We start from the raw sequence: 18,019 nt of genomic DNA, 5'->3' as shown, positions 1-18,019 counted from the left end.
GACCATTCGTTTCAAGACCATCTGACTCGCTGGCTTCAGTGATCCTCGAGTCCAGTAGGTGACAGTAATGTGCATTAGAACAGTGACTGCGACTGTCAACGCCCGCCCAGGTCGAGTGGAACATCTCACCAGTTTTGGGGACATAGGTAGTTAGAAACTTCTCATCCAACAGATAAGAAGTTGAAGCATTACTTGCTCCATAAAAACACACGTTCCGGGTAGATGAACAGTATTTTGTTTATTTTCTCAAGAGCTACGTGTTTTGTTTTGTTTTTAAACCAGAGGTTGAAATAAAACGAAGGACATTGAGGGAAGTGAAAGGGTGATTGTTCTTTTTTTTTGTATTAAATAAATGCAGGCAGTTCATTGTTCAAAACATTGAACACGTCTATTGTGGTTTCATGTCATCCATATCCTCCGAGAAAAAAAGTTCTGAGAAGAGCACCTTTGCATTTAGCACTAGTGTGCTATATAAGTGCTGCGTTGATAATCCCCATAACACTACGATTAACAGCGCGAAAACAAATCCATCCGTGGGGCACACTCGATGGATATGCACCCCAGAGAACAACCATTTGTATACCAACAGTTAAAAAATGAATTTCCTTCAATATGTCCCCAGCAAAAGATGTCAAGTTGGAGAGACACCGTCCAAAATATTGGTCAACGTTTATTTGAAGAACTAGCAAAGAGAATCCACACGGTCATCATCACACATTCACATAACTAAATAAATATTCACCGTCACTTTGTTTCCACATGTCACTTTGTTCATCAACACACCTGTGCACTTCAATATTCTCAGTGAGTTGCAAAGTACTCCAACACATATATCGTCAAAATCATAAAAACAAGCACCAAAAAATAAATCAATAAATAAAAGTCATTAATAAATTATTTCAAAACTTTCATATACAAAATGTTTGCATTTACTGTAAAAAGATTGCAGTGTTTTAAATAAATAACTTTATAAAACAATTCATAGTTGATATCTTAAAATATTTCCTTTGTTCATCAGTGCAGGGGAAAGTGTTTCCCTTCTCATGTTTACTTGAGTTTTGTCTCCTGGTCTCAAATCTTCTCAAGTAACACGTTAAAAATAAATAGTGAATAAATACTCAAAAGACCCTGTAAAGTGAATTCAGCAATTTGTAAACACATTATGCATGCTTTAAGTTCATTGCGGAAAATGTGCAAAAACTAAAAACAATTTTCCAGCCTTTCAGTTTTCCTGGTTTTCTTTGGGCGTGGCTAAATACGGCATTCAGTGACGCCATGTCTTGCACCTCCCCTATTTTATAAGAACTGCAAGCTTTTCCCATGGGACGCAAAACTTCGTTATAATTGCTTGGGTCATTTCTAACACTATAGCTTGCAGTTAGCTAGTTGGGCTTAATAAACTGTTGAGTTTCCATTATCGCCTTTCAGCGACAGTGGTTACTACAGTGGACAGTTTATCATGTTGCAGGTTATCATTATTGGTGCATGAAAGGGTTAAACCACGAGCTAGCTGATGGCTAGTGCCACTTGGTGTGGCAGTGAAAAGTCCCACAATGGCGTGTGGGATATTTTCCAGCCACTCAAACATACAGGAATGTAGGCATTAGAAAGATGGAGCATATATTAATATATTTGATTGACAGCTAACACGGACACGCCCACATCTTAGAGCTGAGGGAAGAGCTTGATTTTTATCGCAATTTCGAAGTTTCATTGTATTTACTTTGCGATATAAATATTTTTCATTCATTAAAATTTGAGTTTTTTTTTAAATAACACACTTTGAGGTGTGTCAAATTTATAAAGCATTTTTATTTTCACTTTACAGGGACTTTTATAAATAATAGTAGACAAACATGATAATACGCGCAACCACAATAAATATTCCATAAAGAACCAAATATTTGCAAATGACACATAGTTACACAGCAATAGTACCAAGGAATATAGAAAAGACTAGTCCAGCGGGTGGAACGTCACTATGATCTTACAGAATACAACTACCATTATAGAGTGGACGTAGGATATGTTTTGCTACACACCTCAGTGTCATCACCGTAGCAGTTTGACTGCAGTGTGTCATCATCCTCTCGCGTGTTCCCACTCTCACTGTCCTAAAGCAACATGCAAACAGGAAATCTATACACGAGAACAAAGAAATATACAAAGAACAGATGGCAATGTTCCAAATGAGAAGCTTCCTTCACTAACACTATCTCTCGGGGGACGTCCGCATGCTTCTGGGATCTCTCACGCCTCTATTCCTTTGACGGCCTGGTTGATGGACTCGAGCAGAGCCCGGTTCTCAGGGTTCTGGTAGCAGTCCTTATTGGTGAACATGTGAGTGAGAGTCTCCACGTAGCTGTCAAAGTTTTGCTCCGACAAGGGCTCCTGCTGAATGCAGACAGCGGAACAATTTTCAAATCCTTAAATTCCATCGATCCGCTTTCGACAGCACTTCGTGGGTGAGCTACCGCCTATCCCTGCTGACCGTGGATACGAGGCGGGCTACACCCATGACTGGCTGCCCTAATTAGTACAAGCACTGTAGAAAATGGGTTGATGGAACTTCTTTTTTCAATTCTACAAACCCCGATTCCAATGAAGCCGGGACTTTGTGTCAAACATGAATAAAGACGGAATACTGTGATTCGCACATTATTTTCAACCCATATTCAGCTGAATACAATACAAAGACAAGATATTTAGTGTTAATTTGCAAACATTAACACATGCTTACCATGGTTGGCAATCGAATGTTGGCCAGGCTATGGATCAGAGCCTGACTCAGGCCTGACAACTCCAAAAACAAGGCCTCATTTTTCTCTTCAATTTGCTTGTTCTCTTCCTCCATGCTCTTCAGGTTGTTCTCCATAGAAGAGATCTACAACAGAGGCAACTTCATCAGCAGGCTATTCAGTCTTACTGAAACATAACCTCTGCTCTGGCTCTAGAAACAGGGAAGAAATGGAGGCCGGGTTAAGCAGTTTCTGAAGTATAGACCACTGTTCGCCCCTGGGACCTAGTGAGGCATGTCCACCATGGCAGAGGGCGTCTCAGATCGTGAGCAAGGACACTCACAAGGCAAACGGCTACTGCATCTAAATCTTGGCACTGGTTGTAGGTGGAGGTGTGCCACCAGGGAAGAAGCAGCCAAGTGCGCCATAGCTGCATCCCAAGCCAAGGAGGATAAGATAAACTTCATCTTCAGAGACTCCTATAAAACGTCCTGCCCTCTCCAACCAACCTACAGCTTGGTTGTACGTAGGGGTGCTGCCCTGGCAACCCTCGACCACAAGGTTCCTTCAATGCGACAAACATCCAGGTCTGATCAACCTACCACTGAGCAGCGTTGCTCACGAGAAAACGCCCAAAAAGTCAATCGAGACCATGGTAGAAGTTACTGATGACGTGTTCAATCATTAAATTCATTCATTCATTCTCCAAACCACTAAATCTCATATTTGGTTAGAAATGCTTTGATTGCAATAAAGTGCATCAAGCCTTCTTTTAAATAAAGGGCAAATGACTAGATTTGGGACTTATCCGCCGTCTTGATCCCACTACAAAAGGCCCTCAGTACATGACATGTTTTTATACATTTCATTCAGATTTTCCAACATCAAAAAAAAATCACTCACCTGAGTGTGCAAGTTCACCATGTCGGCCTCCATCTCTGAATTCGACTCGTTCAGATCGTTAATCTCCTCATTCAGTTGCTTGATATCCTCATCGTTATCCAGAACTTAGTCCAAGAAACAACACAACCGTTCATCCTCATTACTTTTATTTTCAGGGATCACGTTTGTGGTGGAAAAAAAGTCACATGAACTCCTGAAATTCTTGTGGTTATTTGAAGTAGAAGTAAACATGAAAGGGTTACGGCTTACCATCACTAGCTCTGAATTTGGCAGTGATATACTCGTCTCCGGGGAATTTGGCTTTCTTCTTACTGGCAAGTGCTCTAGGACAACCTGACAAACTAGGACCAAAGCATGCCGTCAAAGAAAGATGCTAGGACATGTTTATGGCATGAATAGTTCATTTGAAACAATCGTACATAACGTGCACACAAGCATATCGAGTGGCAAAAGCATCAAGATACCTCCGATGTGTCAGAAAACTGCCGTTTGCATGACCCGAGCCATCGCAGCCAGGTGTTGGACAGGTCGGACCCTCGCTCTTGAAAGTCTTCCAGGAGAAGGGAGTGCCGTTAAGAAGACCCTCCTTCTGTCGGCGCGCTGCCAGCGGACAGCCGTAAGCACTGCGGTGGGTGGCGTACTTCCCACTGATGTGCCCAAGACTGTCACAGCCAGGGACGGGACACCTTTACACAACACCAGAGGGGGTTTTATTAATGTGGAGAAAAAGTATGCTTGTCCACCATGCTTCCACGTGATCCATAATCAACAATACAAAACCAATCAGTATCAGTCCCATTACTGCTCCGTGCCAATGAGCTCCAGTCGTAGTCGGGTTGGCTTTAGTTCTCTCACCTCAACAATTCAGAATCATCTTTGTCGTCCTTTGTGGGGTTTGATTTGACTCCACCTTTCTTGGCTCTGGGGCATCCAGACAGACTGGTAGAGAAGACCACAGAGGCATTAGCTGATAAAACATCAAGAAAAACACAGCTGAAGAACATTTTATACCTTCTATGTGAGGCATAGTTTCCTGTGATATGGCCTGATCCATCACAGCCAGGAGTCGGGCACCTAGGATGTTCAGAGACCGTCGGACTTAAATGCTTTCATAACCTATATTTCCTCCAAATTATCATCAATCAGTAGGCCATCAAAATTGATGGAATAGTGAAAACAGGAAAATAATCATAAAGTTAACTCCGCGCTAAGGGGCATATTCTCCAGTTTGCGCTTTGTGGACTTTCAAAGTGTTCTCCCGGCCTGCCGTCTGACACACCCACCATGCGTAACCTGCGAATCCCAGCGCAGAGGTGTGAGCGCTGATTTCTGAGGATTCCTGCAAGTCTCGGATTACGGAATTTTCCCGAGATGTGAATTTCATAGGGAAATATGTCACCCTTGAAATGTGAAATTAATTTCCATAGCACACCCCGAACTGATCCTCGCCAGGGACGTGTGCGGCTCATCTTCAGGCTACTTAGAAGGAGCGTGTGATTTTACAATCACTTTTTTTTTAATCCATCCAACAAAAGCAACCCAATCAGAATACCATGCACATAACTGAACTCTTAGGACATGGATGATATAATGTCACCGTTTGGCCATCCTTGTAATGTTCTGTAGGGACGCACCCGTTGGGCAGTTGCTGAGTTGGGCCAGATGCGCCCCCCCTCAAACCTGCCCCATCAGCACGAATCAGCCCAGTTGGCCGGTGACAGTTATCACGCGCCATCAGCGGCTGTCAAATGACACAAAATGTGCAATATATTTCACCTTTTGCGAGGTACTAGACCTTAGTAGAGCTTTTGGAACGCACAAGAGAATAGATGCTTAGTTCTCCAGGAGAATATGTGAACTGCGAGATTTGTCAGGGAACGCCCTTTATTCTAAGTTGCTCCGCCCCGGACTGCGTACATTCGATGAAGATGTGTAAGTGACAAACGAAGAGAAATTGCACGGTTAAAATAATTGTGCGGCAGACCGCCTTTTCTGACTTCAGCGCACGGGAGAATATGCCCCTAGGAGAACATGAAGTTGAGAGGCAAAAGACAGCACACATACTTTAGTTCAACTGTGTGGGCAGCCATGAGTGTCCGTAGTGATTTATCTGCAAGAGGACAGCCTGACAGACTGGAAGATTAGAGAGAATCTATCAGACAACAGGCCAAGAGTAGGCTTTTTGGAATGGAAGATTGAATGAAGCAGAGCCTGAATTAAACAGCCAGCGAGATAAGACAGAGAGAAATACAGCTGTCTCTTTTCTATCCCATCGCTTTTAGAGCAGCACTTGTATGTATATTGTCTTCACAATCACAATCATGCGCAACCTATTCAATAATGGCGATACATCTCATGAGTCGAAGCAAGACTGTGGTCTCGGTTAGTTGACACATGACACCATGATCTGTGGGAAGACTTTCAATTTGGTGTAACATGCAGATTGTGTTTTAAATTTTGAATGAAACAGTTCAATTTACTCTCAGGCCAGTGTCGATCCGGCTTACCTTCGATGTGATGCGTAGTTGCCAGTGATGTGTCCACTGCCATCACAGCCTGGAGTGGGACATCTACGGTGTCAAGGTGGGGGAGAAGTTGTCAGTGCCAGCAATTACTGCTAAAGCTATCTCTAAACAATACACTATTAAGAAGTGTTAGTTTTGAAAGTGTGAAAATGAGTTACGACGCACAGTATGGAAATCATCTTATTATGTATTATGGTATTATGTATATCATGGCAAATTTGAGCAATAAACGATGAGAAGCTCCAGTGATATTAAAACAGTATAAAGGAATGCAAAAAAAAAATAATAATAAGTAGGGCAATTTTCTTTCAAATTTGCGAGTAAGAAGAGAGATGTACTTACACAAGGATCTCCTTTTTACTGTCTTTAGGCTGAAATTTGACCTTGAAGCTGCTGGTGGTAACTTCGCCAGGGTACTTCCTCTCCTCTAGGTTCTCCAGGTTCTCCTGGTCTTCATCCTCAACATCAGAAGATGTGTCTGAGGTTGCTGTATAATCCACCTGATGACAAGTTGGTAAAAAAAAAAAAAAAAAAGAAAAAAAAGATCCACTTAACAGCTTACGTACATTATTTCTTTTCAGTTTTTTTACTCTTTTACTGCCCACAAGTGCTCATTGAATCGGTGAGTGGCTGTGCATTGTACCTCATCGTGGCCTTCCTCCTTAACTCCACTTGATTTCGTAAAGTCGAGTGGCCCCTCCCACTCAGGCTGAGCGTGGCCCTGAGATGAAACACCTAGCGTGTGTTGAGAAGACGACGACGAGGAAGACGAAGGCTCCGGAGATTGCATGCTTTCTCGCTTGTTTTTTTTTATGCTAAGGTCTAAGGTGCCGTTCTCATCCACTTCAATATCTGGCTCCTACAATTTTCCAAGAACAGAAGATAAGCTGTCAAAGAACAGCGGGTACCTTTAAGACTGCAGTTTAGCAAGTAGGCTGTAATGTAATGGGATTCAGCGTACCTCGGTGCAGGGCTCCCTGGGATTGGCGCTAAGGCTCTCTGGTCGTTCCCAACAGCGAGTGGACAGGTTGAGGATGGCCGTTGCTGCCATATGGGCTGCCTCGGCGTCTTGACTGCAGTCGTACTCATTGGAGGACAAAGTACTGTTCGAAATACCTCCTGAGCCTGTTCCACTTGGGGAAGAGGCCTTAGGGAAGGATTTAGCTGCGTGGGGTCGAGGTAGAGCAGAGGTTAGCTTCAACATTATCAATTTTGGGGGAAAGATGTCTCATTAAATCATGTACATAAACATAAAGGCTGGACTTATACGTTGGACTAGAACAGATACATCACAGTGATCCCCTGACAGAGGCACCGGCACCATGTGAGAGTGACCGGGACATCAGAGCAATCTGATTAGCTGCTTTGTAAAAAGCTTTGAATGATGTCATTGACACATGGTCTGTTTTTGCAGCTTTCCACTTTTCATCCTGATGTTTGACCCTGGCTCTTCTGAAGTATATTTTATCAGCTGTGAACCCAGATAACAAATTTAGATTTTCTGGCACACAACAACACTGATTCCCAGAGTTCCTATAGTAGCTTTAGCCACGATTACAAAAGGGGTAATGGTAAATAAAACTGAAGCATTAAATACGATTGCGTAGTCATTTCAAGGGGAACCTGGATCTACTTTATGAATTGGTGAGTCAAGTGTGAAATGTGTGAGACGGTGATTAAAAAGAAATGAAAGCGTTCTTTTGTTTGTCATGAAAAATTTGTCAGCCAAAGCAGTAATCATCACACATCAATGGGTGGCAGTAGTTCCCTATTTCATAACATTGCCAGCCGCCGTTAAACACAACGAAGAAGAAATGGAGGCTTTTATGCCATCTTAACTCTAGCAGATCTTGCTATTATCCACCCAACAAGTGAATGCAAGTGGTATTTATGTATTTGTGTGGGCCTCATAAATGTTCACTCAAGGGCATGTTGTTGCTCACACAAATGAATGGGACTTTATAGCCACATTTACACCTCAAACTCCAATGTTTAAATGTTTTTCTCCTGTGTGGCCTAGATTGAATTAAGTGCCATGGTTGCATAAGCAAAAATAATCAATCAATAGCAACCGGTTGCTTTTTTGTTACCATCACGGTAATAAACGTACGTTCACAGGAAATACAACGTTAAGTGCATGCATTGTAACACTTCGCACGCCGCCCGACTAAGCCGGTTGTGCATGAGAAGGCAGGCAGTAAGGAGGGAAGCCCAAAGATGCAACGTATGCACTGTAAACAGATAACATCATGTTTTAAAACAAACCAAAAAAAGCGATGAGTTTTAATTGTGCAGAGTGTTGATAACGCAAACTGTATTTGTGATTGCCGTGAAAGAATGCAACAATGTAAAATCCTTACAATCCTTTTTTTTGGGGGGGGGACATTTTTTTCCATTTTCAACCAGGATTGTTATCAGGCTCTTAGAGGTTGCTGGTGAGCAGATCATTTGAATTCCATGTGGTGGAGGAGGGAAACATCTACACATGCAGGATAAGAGGCAGGAAGGGGCCCTTTCCATTTTATACCTGTGACATATATTGTCTTAATTAAAGTCAACAGTCTCAAACTTGGGTCTTAAACTGGACAATGATTTTGAACTTGACCGGCAAATTGGTGTCGTTGTGAAATCCCGCTTCTCCTTTCTCATGAGCACCTTGAGTCAGTAATTCATGCCTTCGTCACATCCCGACTCGATTACTGCGATGCACTTTACTTTGGAGTCAGCCAATCCTCCATTAAGCGTCTCCAGCTGGTCCAGAATGCTGCTGCTCGCCTCTTGAAAGGTACTCGTAAGAGGGAGCACATAACTCCTACTCTGGCATCCCTTCGCTGGCTCCCTATACATTTTAGAGTTCTTTTCAGTTTTTTATTTGTTTTCAAATCTTTAAATGACCTGGCGCCACCTTACCTCTCTGAGCTCATCCGCCCCTACACACCTGCGGCGCCTCAGGTCCGCAGACCAGACATTATTAGAAGTACCAAGAACTAAACGGAAGCTAAGAGGGGATCGAGCCTTTTCCGTTGCTGGTCCCTCTCTCTGGAATGACCTCCCATCCAACATTCGGCAACCCCCCTCGCTGCCCATCTTTGAAACCCGCCTCAAAACTCACTTGTATTCTTTGGCATTTGACTCAGCATGACTCAGATCTGAACTTCGTATGCAGCGATGGCTGTTTGAAAGTGCTCTATAAATACAGTTGAGTTGAATTGAGTTGAGTTAATATTAGCATGTAATTTGAGCAGATTCGTTATTTCAGGGTTGTGTGTCCAACTGGCACCCCTTCGCATTAATTAGTATCCGAGAAGTAGCTCTCAGTTTAAAAAACGTTGGTGACCCCTAATCTGCACTATGATCTTCCATCCTTCGAGTAATGTTCACAAAATTGGCCCCCTCAACTTGTAATTGAGGACAAGAGCCAGCATGAGACTGTGTGGTTTTGGATGTCCTTTACTGGCGTGTTCCAGGTGCTACACTGGAAGCCTCAAATTTTCAATACAATTCACATGCATAACTTACTACTAATTTAGCACTTCCTTGATTATGATGTGTGCTCTGATGTGTGACTTACATTTGAAGGCTTTGGGTGATGTTTCGGTGGTGGTTGTCTTTGGAACAAGCATACGCTTTCCAAACACCTGGACATCAAAGCTTGCATAGTCAAAAGACACCTTTGAATATTTCTCCAACTCTTTGGCCAGGTTTGCTCGCGGTGTGGTGGTGACCGCATTGGGACCATAAGTGCCATACTGAGGGATCTCCAGCTGCTTCACAAAACACATGGGCCTAGAAAGAAAAAGGAGTGAGGCATCATCGCAATTGAACAAATCTTGTCATCGAATCCCTGAATTAAAAAAAAAAAGTCTCACCTGAGCACCCTGTCAGAGTTGGACGTGGGTTCGCTGACTGCAGCCTGTAGATGGACCTGCTTGTCCTGGTTTTTGTTCATTTTAGTTGCTGCAGCAATAGGGCAGCCCGACAGACTGACGGGATTGACACACGCAAATGATTAAATATTGGAATACAAATGGCAGAAATAAGAATAAACTCATACTGAATTGATAGTAGAACACTACGGTTCTCCAAAGAGAGCTCAACATCATGCAATTACCAAAACCTCAAATGAAAATGAAAATGACCCTTTCAGTCAACAGCAAAGTGGCAGTACAAGGCAAAAAACACGTGAATTTTTCCGCTAACTTAGATTCCGCAGACTAATTATTAATCAGAATATTGTCGTTAGTCTAGTGTAGGAAGATAGAACATAGTATTGTAAAGACATTTTTAGACTTCTGCTTTAAGTTTGATGGATTTTATCACTTTAGCAGTCGCCACTATTTACTTTGAGCTTCAACAAACAACCTGTTGGAACCAATTCAGTAGTTGATGCTTAAAAGCACAAATAACTCAAGCACGACCACATAGTGTGAGGATGCGTAGAATGCGTTAGCAATACAAGGTTAGACTGAAGCACCAATATGTCAATAAAATACTTGTTTTTGCTGAATCTAAGAAATTAAAAAAAAAAGATCCGCAATGGAAAAGTTATGAGGTGAGTCCAAAAAAAGTTCCTGGACTGGTGTCCCAAAAATCTTAAATCCAAACTACTAATTTTCCCCTTCAAAATAATTCTCCTGGGGTCTCTCACACTTTGGCCAGTGTTTGTCTTTTGCGCAGGGAGGTTGCTCTCGCCTCGTCTCGCGCACTGACCAAAGCAAGCGTTGCAGCGCCTCTTTGTCGACATCTTTGTCCACGTCTGACCCACACTGAAGGGGAAAACTTGTAATTCGGCTTTCAGAGCTATCGTTTATGAAACTCATCCTAGTACTTTTCTGACACCTTGTATGAGCCCGTGCTTCTTGAGTTATCCTTTGTAAAAGACACAAAGCACCTCCTAGCTCGCATGCTCAACCACAGTTGTCCAGTGAGTGTGTGCATGCAAGTGAGTCCATTATTAACCTGCGGTGTGTGTTGCGGTTACTGTTGACATGGCCTTGACCTGTGCAGCCAGGAGTGGGACACTTCAAGACGTTCTCATACATGGCCAGGACTACAGACACAGAACATACAAACTCTTCAGCCTGTTTAGGTTGAAAAGCTTACCAATAAAATAGTAGCGCGCACAACCGACGGTAGTGGCATATTTAGCAAAGTTAGTAGTATTAGTTACAGGAGTAGTACTTTTAGCTGCAGCTTTAATAGAGGAACTATGATGACCATACATAGAATTTATAGTTGAAACACAACATCATGCCTTAACTCTGAAAACTTCGACTCTGAACAACAGTTTGCTAAATTGAACTTTGTTTACAGTCAGTGTGAAACAAGCAGAGTCCGATTTCTGTATAGTCTTGTTCTTACTCTCTGGAGGAATTCTATCCTTATGAGGACATCCAGATAGACTCCGATGGTGAGGGTACAGTCCCGTCACGTGACCTGTCCCATCACACCCAGGGGTTGGACACTTTACTTCCTTCTTCTCTGAAGAGAGCCAGGAGGGATTAATTAGCAGTTACGAATATGTTGTGATAAATTACTTTAATGAGGACATGCAGTGTAGAAAAACGATGGATGGGGGACCAATTTTTGGGCATCATTTTCGGATGAGTGGTGTCGGTGTACCCTCTGGAGGTGGACTTGGAAAAAAGTAAGTCAAGCTAACGCTTATAGATTGAAATCTAATTCATAACAAGCAAACAACAATCAGATTACAAAAAGTCTCTCAGAACGCATAGTGATTGCATATCTTGGTCACTTTAAAAAAAAAACTGATTTGGATGACAGAGGCTGCATGTAAATTGCTTCTTTCCTCATTGTCTTAAAAATCAGCCATGAAGAGTTTTGAATTAAGTTAGTTCTTCACTGATTTCTCTGAAACAAATTAATAATATTGAAAATACAAGCTAATATGATTTTCCTCATTGGAAAAAAATACATAAATTGAGCTTTTTGGTGAAAAACGGACCATCCTGACTTTACAATCCCTTTAAATGGTGACTTCTGTTTGCGGTTGCTTAACTTGGAACACAGCCATATCCCCACTTATAAGAAGGTGGCTACACTTGTGCAGCTACATTATTCCCGCATCTTTTTTTTCACCTAAGAAAATGTTGACTTGTAGAAGTTAGAGGTCACATTAATGGTCAGGTTTTCAAATTATCTCATGAATGATCTCACAAAAATCTGGCATTTGAACCGGAAGGGATGTGTTGACATTTTTTTTTTTTTAATCTCCAGGGTACAATCAATGCGAGCAAGGACAATCGGGATCATATCAGAATGTCATTAACATACATAAAATAATGTCTCAATATTCTGCATCGAGTAGACACGAAAGAAAAGCAGTGGCTACCTTTACTGTATTGGGTGTTGCGTCGAATCGCTGCTTCTGTGCTTTTACTGGGGCTGTTGTACGACTGGTAGTCTTGTGAGCTCCGGGCCTCCTGTCCCGCCTTCCCCTCCCCAGCTTTCAAGGCGATGGCCTGCTCCAACAGCCCCAGGTTCCCTCGGGTCATATCCCAGTTCTCAGAATCGTCGGTGATCCCCGAACCATCCGAGATACAGTCACGGTCATCGCCATCATCCTCTTCTTCTTCATCATCCTCCTCCTCTTCAGAGCGTACCTCTATTACCACTGTGGTCGGAGAAGATTTGCCGGAGCTTTGGTCCTCAACACCATCCTCCTCCTCCTCCTCCTCCTCCTCTTCTTCTTCTTCCTCCACCTCTACCTCTTCCACTTTGGCCGCTTCATCCTGACGCTCGTCCTCTTCCCTCTCCTGCTGCGCTTCGTATGCCTCTTCCTCAGTCGTGGGTGTGCAGACCTTTTCTGTCTCGAGAGACTCCTGAGATCCTTGACTGCGTGGACTCATTGAGTAAGGGGTATCAACTTCTTGGACCCTCTCATCTTCTTCCTCCTCTTTCTCCTCGTTCTTTCTCTGGTCCTGTGCTAAATCATTGACTTGATGATGGATGTAATGTCCAGTGGAGTACTGGTGATCAGAGTTTTCCTGGCTTATCGACTGTCTTTCCACTTCCCTGTCCCCTACAAAACCATTTGTTTTTTCAGTCTGCTCTTCTGCTTCCTCCTCCTCTTCCTCCTCTTTTGTATGTTCAACCTCAGTTCTCTCAAAGTCTCTCTGAGGGTGCTCCGCCGCTGTCTGTTGCTTGTCTTCAATTTCCGGTGTTGTGTCTGTTTTGTCTTGTTCGGTATCAGACAGTTGTTCCTCTCTTGCCGATTTCTCACTCCTACTAGTTTCCTCAGTCACAACTACATTCTCAACCTCTAAGGTGATGTTCTCCTCATCCTTAGTTGGAGCGCAAACAACTGTTTCTGCAACTGCTGTGTCGTCTTTGATCAATGGGCAGCTGTTTTCTGTGAATCAAACATGCAAGCTGTGGTACACGTCACTCTATAATATAATATAAAACAGCCCCCGCCAAAGGTATTGAAAGGGCAATTTCAATGCCTATTTTTTTGGTGTATACTGAAGACATTGGGATTTCAGATCAATTGATGAATGTTGAAAATGTCCATCTTTTATTTGATTGTATTAACATCTAGATGTGCTACACATGGGAGGCACGGTTGATGACTGGTTTGTACAAAGGTCTGGGGTTCAGTTCCGGGATCTGGTCTTTCTGTGTGGAGTTTGCATGTTACCCCCGTGCCTGCGTGGGTTTTCTGGAGGTACTCTGGTTTCGTACCACATACTGTACCAAAAACATGCATGGTAGATTAATTAAACACGGTGTATTGTCACTACGTGTGAAAGGTTGGTTATGTTCCCTGCAATTGACCTGCAATCCCCGTCAAAGCCCTTTGTTGTGTTGGCAGTGTGTTTTGGGGAAATATCCCTTCAAGTTCATTTAACAATGTTCGTTCCAATACTTCTCCTCCATTTGTTTATAGTCTAGTAAGTGGCTTCAAACCAAAGGTGCTCTGTCCTAAGTTGTTTAACAGATCTAGATATAAATACCATGAAATAAAGATGTTATTCTGAATGTTTGTCTTATATTCATCTAATGATCTGAAACCCAAATGTCTTTAGTATACAACCAAAACAACTTGCCGTCCCAATATTTTTGGTGGGGACTATAATGTATGCTTTGACTCACTTTTCATTGACTCTGGTCTGTTGTTTGAATTTTTCTCCTCGTTGAGGTCCTCGTCGTCTTTATCATTTTTGTCATCCTTTTCTTCTTCATCCTCGTCATTGTGTATGGATAAGTCTTCTTCTGCCTCCATTAAGCTGGACTGACCCTTCTTCTTAGGAGAAGACTGGTTCTCCTCAGCCTCTGCCTCCTCCAGCTTTCTCTTCTTCACCGTTGGACATCCCAGTGCACTAAAACATTACATAATGGCTCATAATAATTCTTATCTGCCTTGGGCACTGGATGGATTCATACCGGCTATCCAGTCCTACCTTCTATGCCTTGAGTATCTTCCACTGACATGACCTTTGCCATCACACCCAGGCGTTGGACAACTGCTACTGACAAACATCAAAACCCTAGCACATTATCAAGTATTCACAAAGCATTAAAACAAATGTAGAGCGGGGGAAAAAATCACTCACGTCAGCTCATGCTTCATGTCATGTCCTGAGAGTTCTGACAAAACTGGAAAAAAAACCCCTATTAAAACACTCATTTGACTGACACTTTGCCATTGTTCTAACAGGCAAATGTGAGTTTGAAAAAATGTTTTTTTACTGACCTCGAATGCCTTTGGAGCGTGTTCGTGTTCGTGTCTCTGTAGTGTCTTGGCTCATCTGGACAGCAGATGGACATTAGTAGTACACGCGTGTTACATTCGCATGTACATGGGATAATCTGTACAGATTAACCCATCAAAGATATCAGTTAATCAAACACAAGAAGCCCCTTCCCAGGTTCAATACCAACAGCTTCTTTCCCATATTCTACATAAACATAAAATCCTGTTAACTGTAATGTAAATAAAACGTGAATGCAATTGATGCTTTATGTTATGCAATCCATTGTATTATCGTTTTTTATGTAGATGTTGTGGAAAGTGCTTTGTTCCAGCTGCAGCTGTTGTGAAAGCACTATAAAAATAAAGATGTATTGCAGATATGTACTCCAGCAAATGCTGATCATTTCCTTGTTCCAATCTTTATATTGTATTGTTAGCACATGCGGTACACACGCATAGACACAACATGGCCGAGGTGCTAGAGCAGTGTTTTCTGTCCCAACCTGTTTTCTGTCCCTTGTGGGTTCGATTCTGAACCTTTGTGACCAAGTGCCCTTGAGCAAGATATTGGAACTTCTATTGCTCCTGATGCTGTGTCATCAACGAAGGGTGTTTTGAGTACTTTGAAGGTAGAAAACTGTAATACAAGTGAAAGGCTATCCATCCATTTTCTATCTTCCATTTTTTCCTCATTAGCATTTCAGGTGACCTTGAGCCTATCTATCGCAGCTGATTTTGGTGAGAGGCAGAGTAAACCCCCGGACTGGTTGACAGTCAGGAGCAGGACAAATATAGACAACGATGCACACTATCCTTTATCCTAAAACGTGTTTCCATCATTTTATTACAAAAAAAGTATCCATTACTAATTCACACATTCTTACAAGGTTTTACTGTCATAATCATTTTGTATATTTTGCATGAGTCTTTGAAATCCTGTCCACCCTGTCTTTATGGGGTAACTGTCCCTTTAAGAAACCATCATCTAATCAATTTTAAGTTCAGCGGAAAATCACTTGTTTCAAAGGGCAAACTACAACTTAAAACTCTATAAAATGCAGGCGAACAAGCAAAAATAAAATTAAAAAAGAATAAAAAATAATCAAGTGGCGACTGTAGGCCCGTGCTGTTTAATGCAACAGAGCACACCAAAGCAGGCTACTGATAACAAGCAAATACAGTAGCATCCGAATCTGATCGGACCCTTAGTAGTAATTTTTTTTCTTCAGCTTTCTTGCAGGAAAAAAGGCCAATATTTCAGAACCAATTAACTGATCGTGTAACTGTTGGCTCACCTGAATTTCATGCAAGCACTCCTGGTTCAATTCCCACTCAGTGATGAATGTGAGTTTGAAAGAATGTGAGTGTGAAAGCTCTAGTCCCTCTCTATAAAGTGTATGTTCTGTGACTGTCTGGCAACCAGTCCAAGCTTCAGTCCGCAATTTGCCCGAAGTCAGCTTGGATAGGTTCCAGCTTCCCCTGACCCTGAACAAGAAGCGGTGCAGCACATGGATGGGTAAGTGTTTTAGGCTGACAAAAGGAACAGCTCACAAGCGATACTATATTGAGCATTTTGTGCTGCTATTATGCTCACAAAGGCGTCGCATCCCTGGGGGTTGTGGGTGGTTCGTCAACACCCACACTTTTCCGGGCGAAAGGATTCTACACTCATACTTTTCCTCTAACTCGAGCCGCACAAACACCCTCCACACTTTTGCACAGCTTACTTCACCTTTAAATGCGCGTAATGCATTTGTGGGGAAAAATACAATTTTGTATTCGGCATGTAAAGGATTTATGAGAATATTAAATCTTTCAGCGTCCACCAAGTGTTATGTCGAATAGCAATAGTGCTTGACTCAGTCTGCATTCACAGGTCATGCAGGAGATTGAATTTCGTGTGGAGTGCTTCTTGAATGGATAATGTGAGCGTGTCAAACATGACTCGTCAGAAGCAGGCCATTTTAAACAGGGCAAGTGGCTTTAAAAAGTATCTTCTTGCTTGAAAGTGACTTAGCAATGACGGGGCTGATCCCTGACAGCGAAACACGAAATTTCTACTCAGAATTCACAACCCAAATATGACTTTGGCCGACAGAAATTGGTTGCTCAGCCCCACACAGGCCTGTCTCCGCGAGCGAGCTATTTCTTGTTATTTATACCAGGAGAGGAAAAAAACAAGCGCAAACCATAGCGGAACAACGCGTTCCGCGACAAACTATTAACTCGACTGGCTTTTGGCACGTAGTCGCCATTGTTGCCGCTGCCTCACCATCAGCGGCGATGAATGTCGTTTGGAAAGCATCCTCGGGACCAAACGCTCATGATTCGATAGTAGCGTTGAAAAGTGGGTCGGCCGACGCCACGGACGTCGTTCACAGTTAACGTACAAGAACCGCTGGGAAGCCAAACGGGGCCTTCGGAAACCCAGCCAAACAGTGCGCTTCGTGCCTCGTCTTTGTCAGAGAGAAATAAAGCCTTACCTTAGGTTCAGACTAATGCCCTCCCCTCCCCCTCCTTGTCGACATCGCCAGCTTCACGTAGCGATGTCTAATGGAGCGCTCGAGTGTGTCTTTAGAACTTGGCCTCCATCCCTCGGCCAGCCCGGCAAGAAAAGATCCAATCACTCGGACCAACTCAGCACCTTGGAAAGAAAACACTTGAGTGGACAGTTCGAGTTCAACCTTCAGTACCATGGACAGAAACCTGTCTGCAACGCCCCCCTGCGAGCAGGCGAGGGAACTGCAGACAAAAACAAATGTCAACCTCCTGTCATTTACTTACGTTTGCGGTATGAAAATTGATGGGTTGATGATGGATGGCATGTGCACCCATAAAAACAAAGACAAGAATAACTACAGAAAGTTGTTTTTTTTCCATTTGTAAAATCCCGAAAACATTCTCCGCCATTGTCACTCCCCCAATCAATCAATCTATATAATGCAAATGAAAAAACATTTTAAAATCTATAAAAGCAAGAAATAAAACTAGGCTTAAACAATTCTTTAATTATTTACTCTTAGAAAAAGGGCACATCTGTGAATTGCACCCAAAAACACATAGAATCTATTTAACCCTTGTGGGGGTTTTTTCCTTTGGTAAACCAAAAATGTTCATTGTCCTCTGTGGCATGTCTA

General features: G+C 42.6%; 1 protein-coding gene across 7 annotated transcripts; it reads right to left on the bottom strand.

The window, feature by feature from the left end:
* Window positions 1-650: 650 nt before the first annotated feature.
* On the bottom strand, window positions 651-17,576 carry LOC147210044 (myelin transcription factor 1-like). Of its 7 annotated transcripts, none has more exons than XM_086101081.1 (22): window positions 17,366-17,576; window positions 14,883-14,998; window positions 14,743-14,785; window positions 14,590-14,658; window positions 14,282-14,508; window positions 12,519-13,538; window positions 11,528-11,647; window positions 11,126-11,216; window positions 10,036-10,149; window positions 9,738-9,952; window positions 7,128-7,330; window positions 6,810-7,025; window positions 6,509-6,666; window positions 6,149-6,211; window positions 5,706-5,774; window positions 4,653-4,715; window positions 4,497-4,580; window positions 4,106-4,327; window positions 3,891-3,982; window positions 3,642-3,745; window positions 2,741-2,884; window positions 651-2,394 (listed from the first exon to the last, which is right to left on the bottom strand). In XM_086101081.1, exons 2-22 carry the CDS (start codon window positions 14,935-14,937, stop codon window positions 2,251-2,253), a joined length of 3,516 nt encoding a protein of 1,171 aa, XP_085957207.1. In that variant the 5' UTR covers window positions 14,938-14,998; window positions 17,366-17,576; the 3' UTR covers window positions 651-2,250. The 7 variants fall into 7 exon arrangements, with proteins under 7 accessions (XP_085957207.1, XP_085957326.1, XP_085957279.1 ...); XM_086101200.1 differs by having other exon boundaries at window positions 651-2,391; XM_086101153.1 differs by having other exon boundaries at window positions 14,590-14,655.
* Between the last annotated feature and the right edge of the window lie 443 nt (window positions 17,577-18,019).

Source organism: Hippocampus guttulatus, chromosome 1, assembly GCF_054856545.1.
Source record: "Hippocampus guttulatus isolate MCC_2025c chromosome 1, RoL_Hgut_1.0, whole genome shotgun sequence".
In the NCBI taxonomy this organism is placed as follows: Eukaryota; Metazoa; Chordata; class Actinopteri; order Syngnathiformes; family Syngnathidae; genus Hippocampus; species Hippocampus guttulatus.
This window is presented reverse-complemented; position numbering and strand designations above follow the sequence as displayed.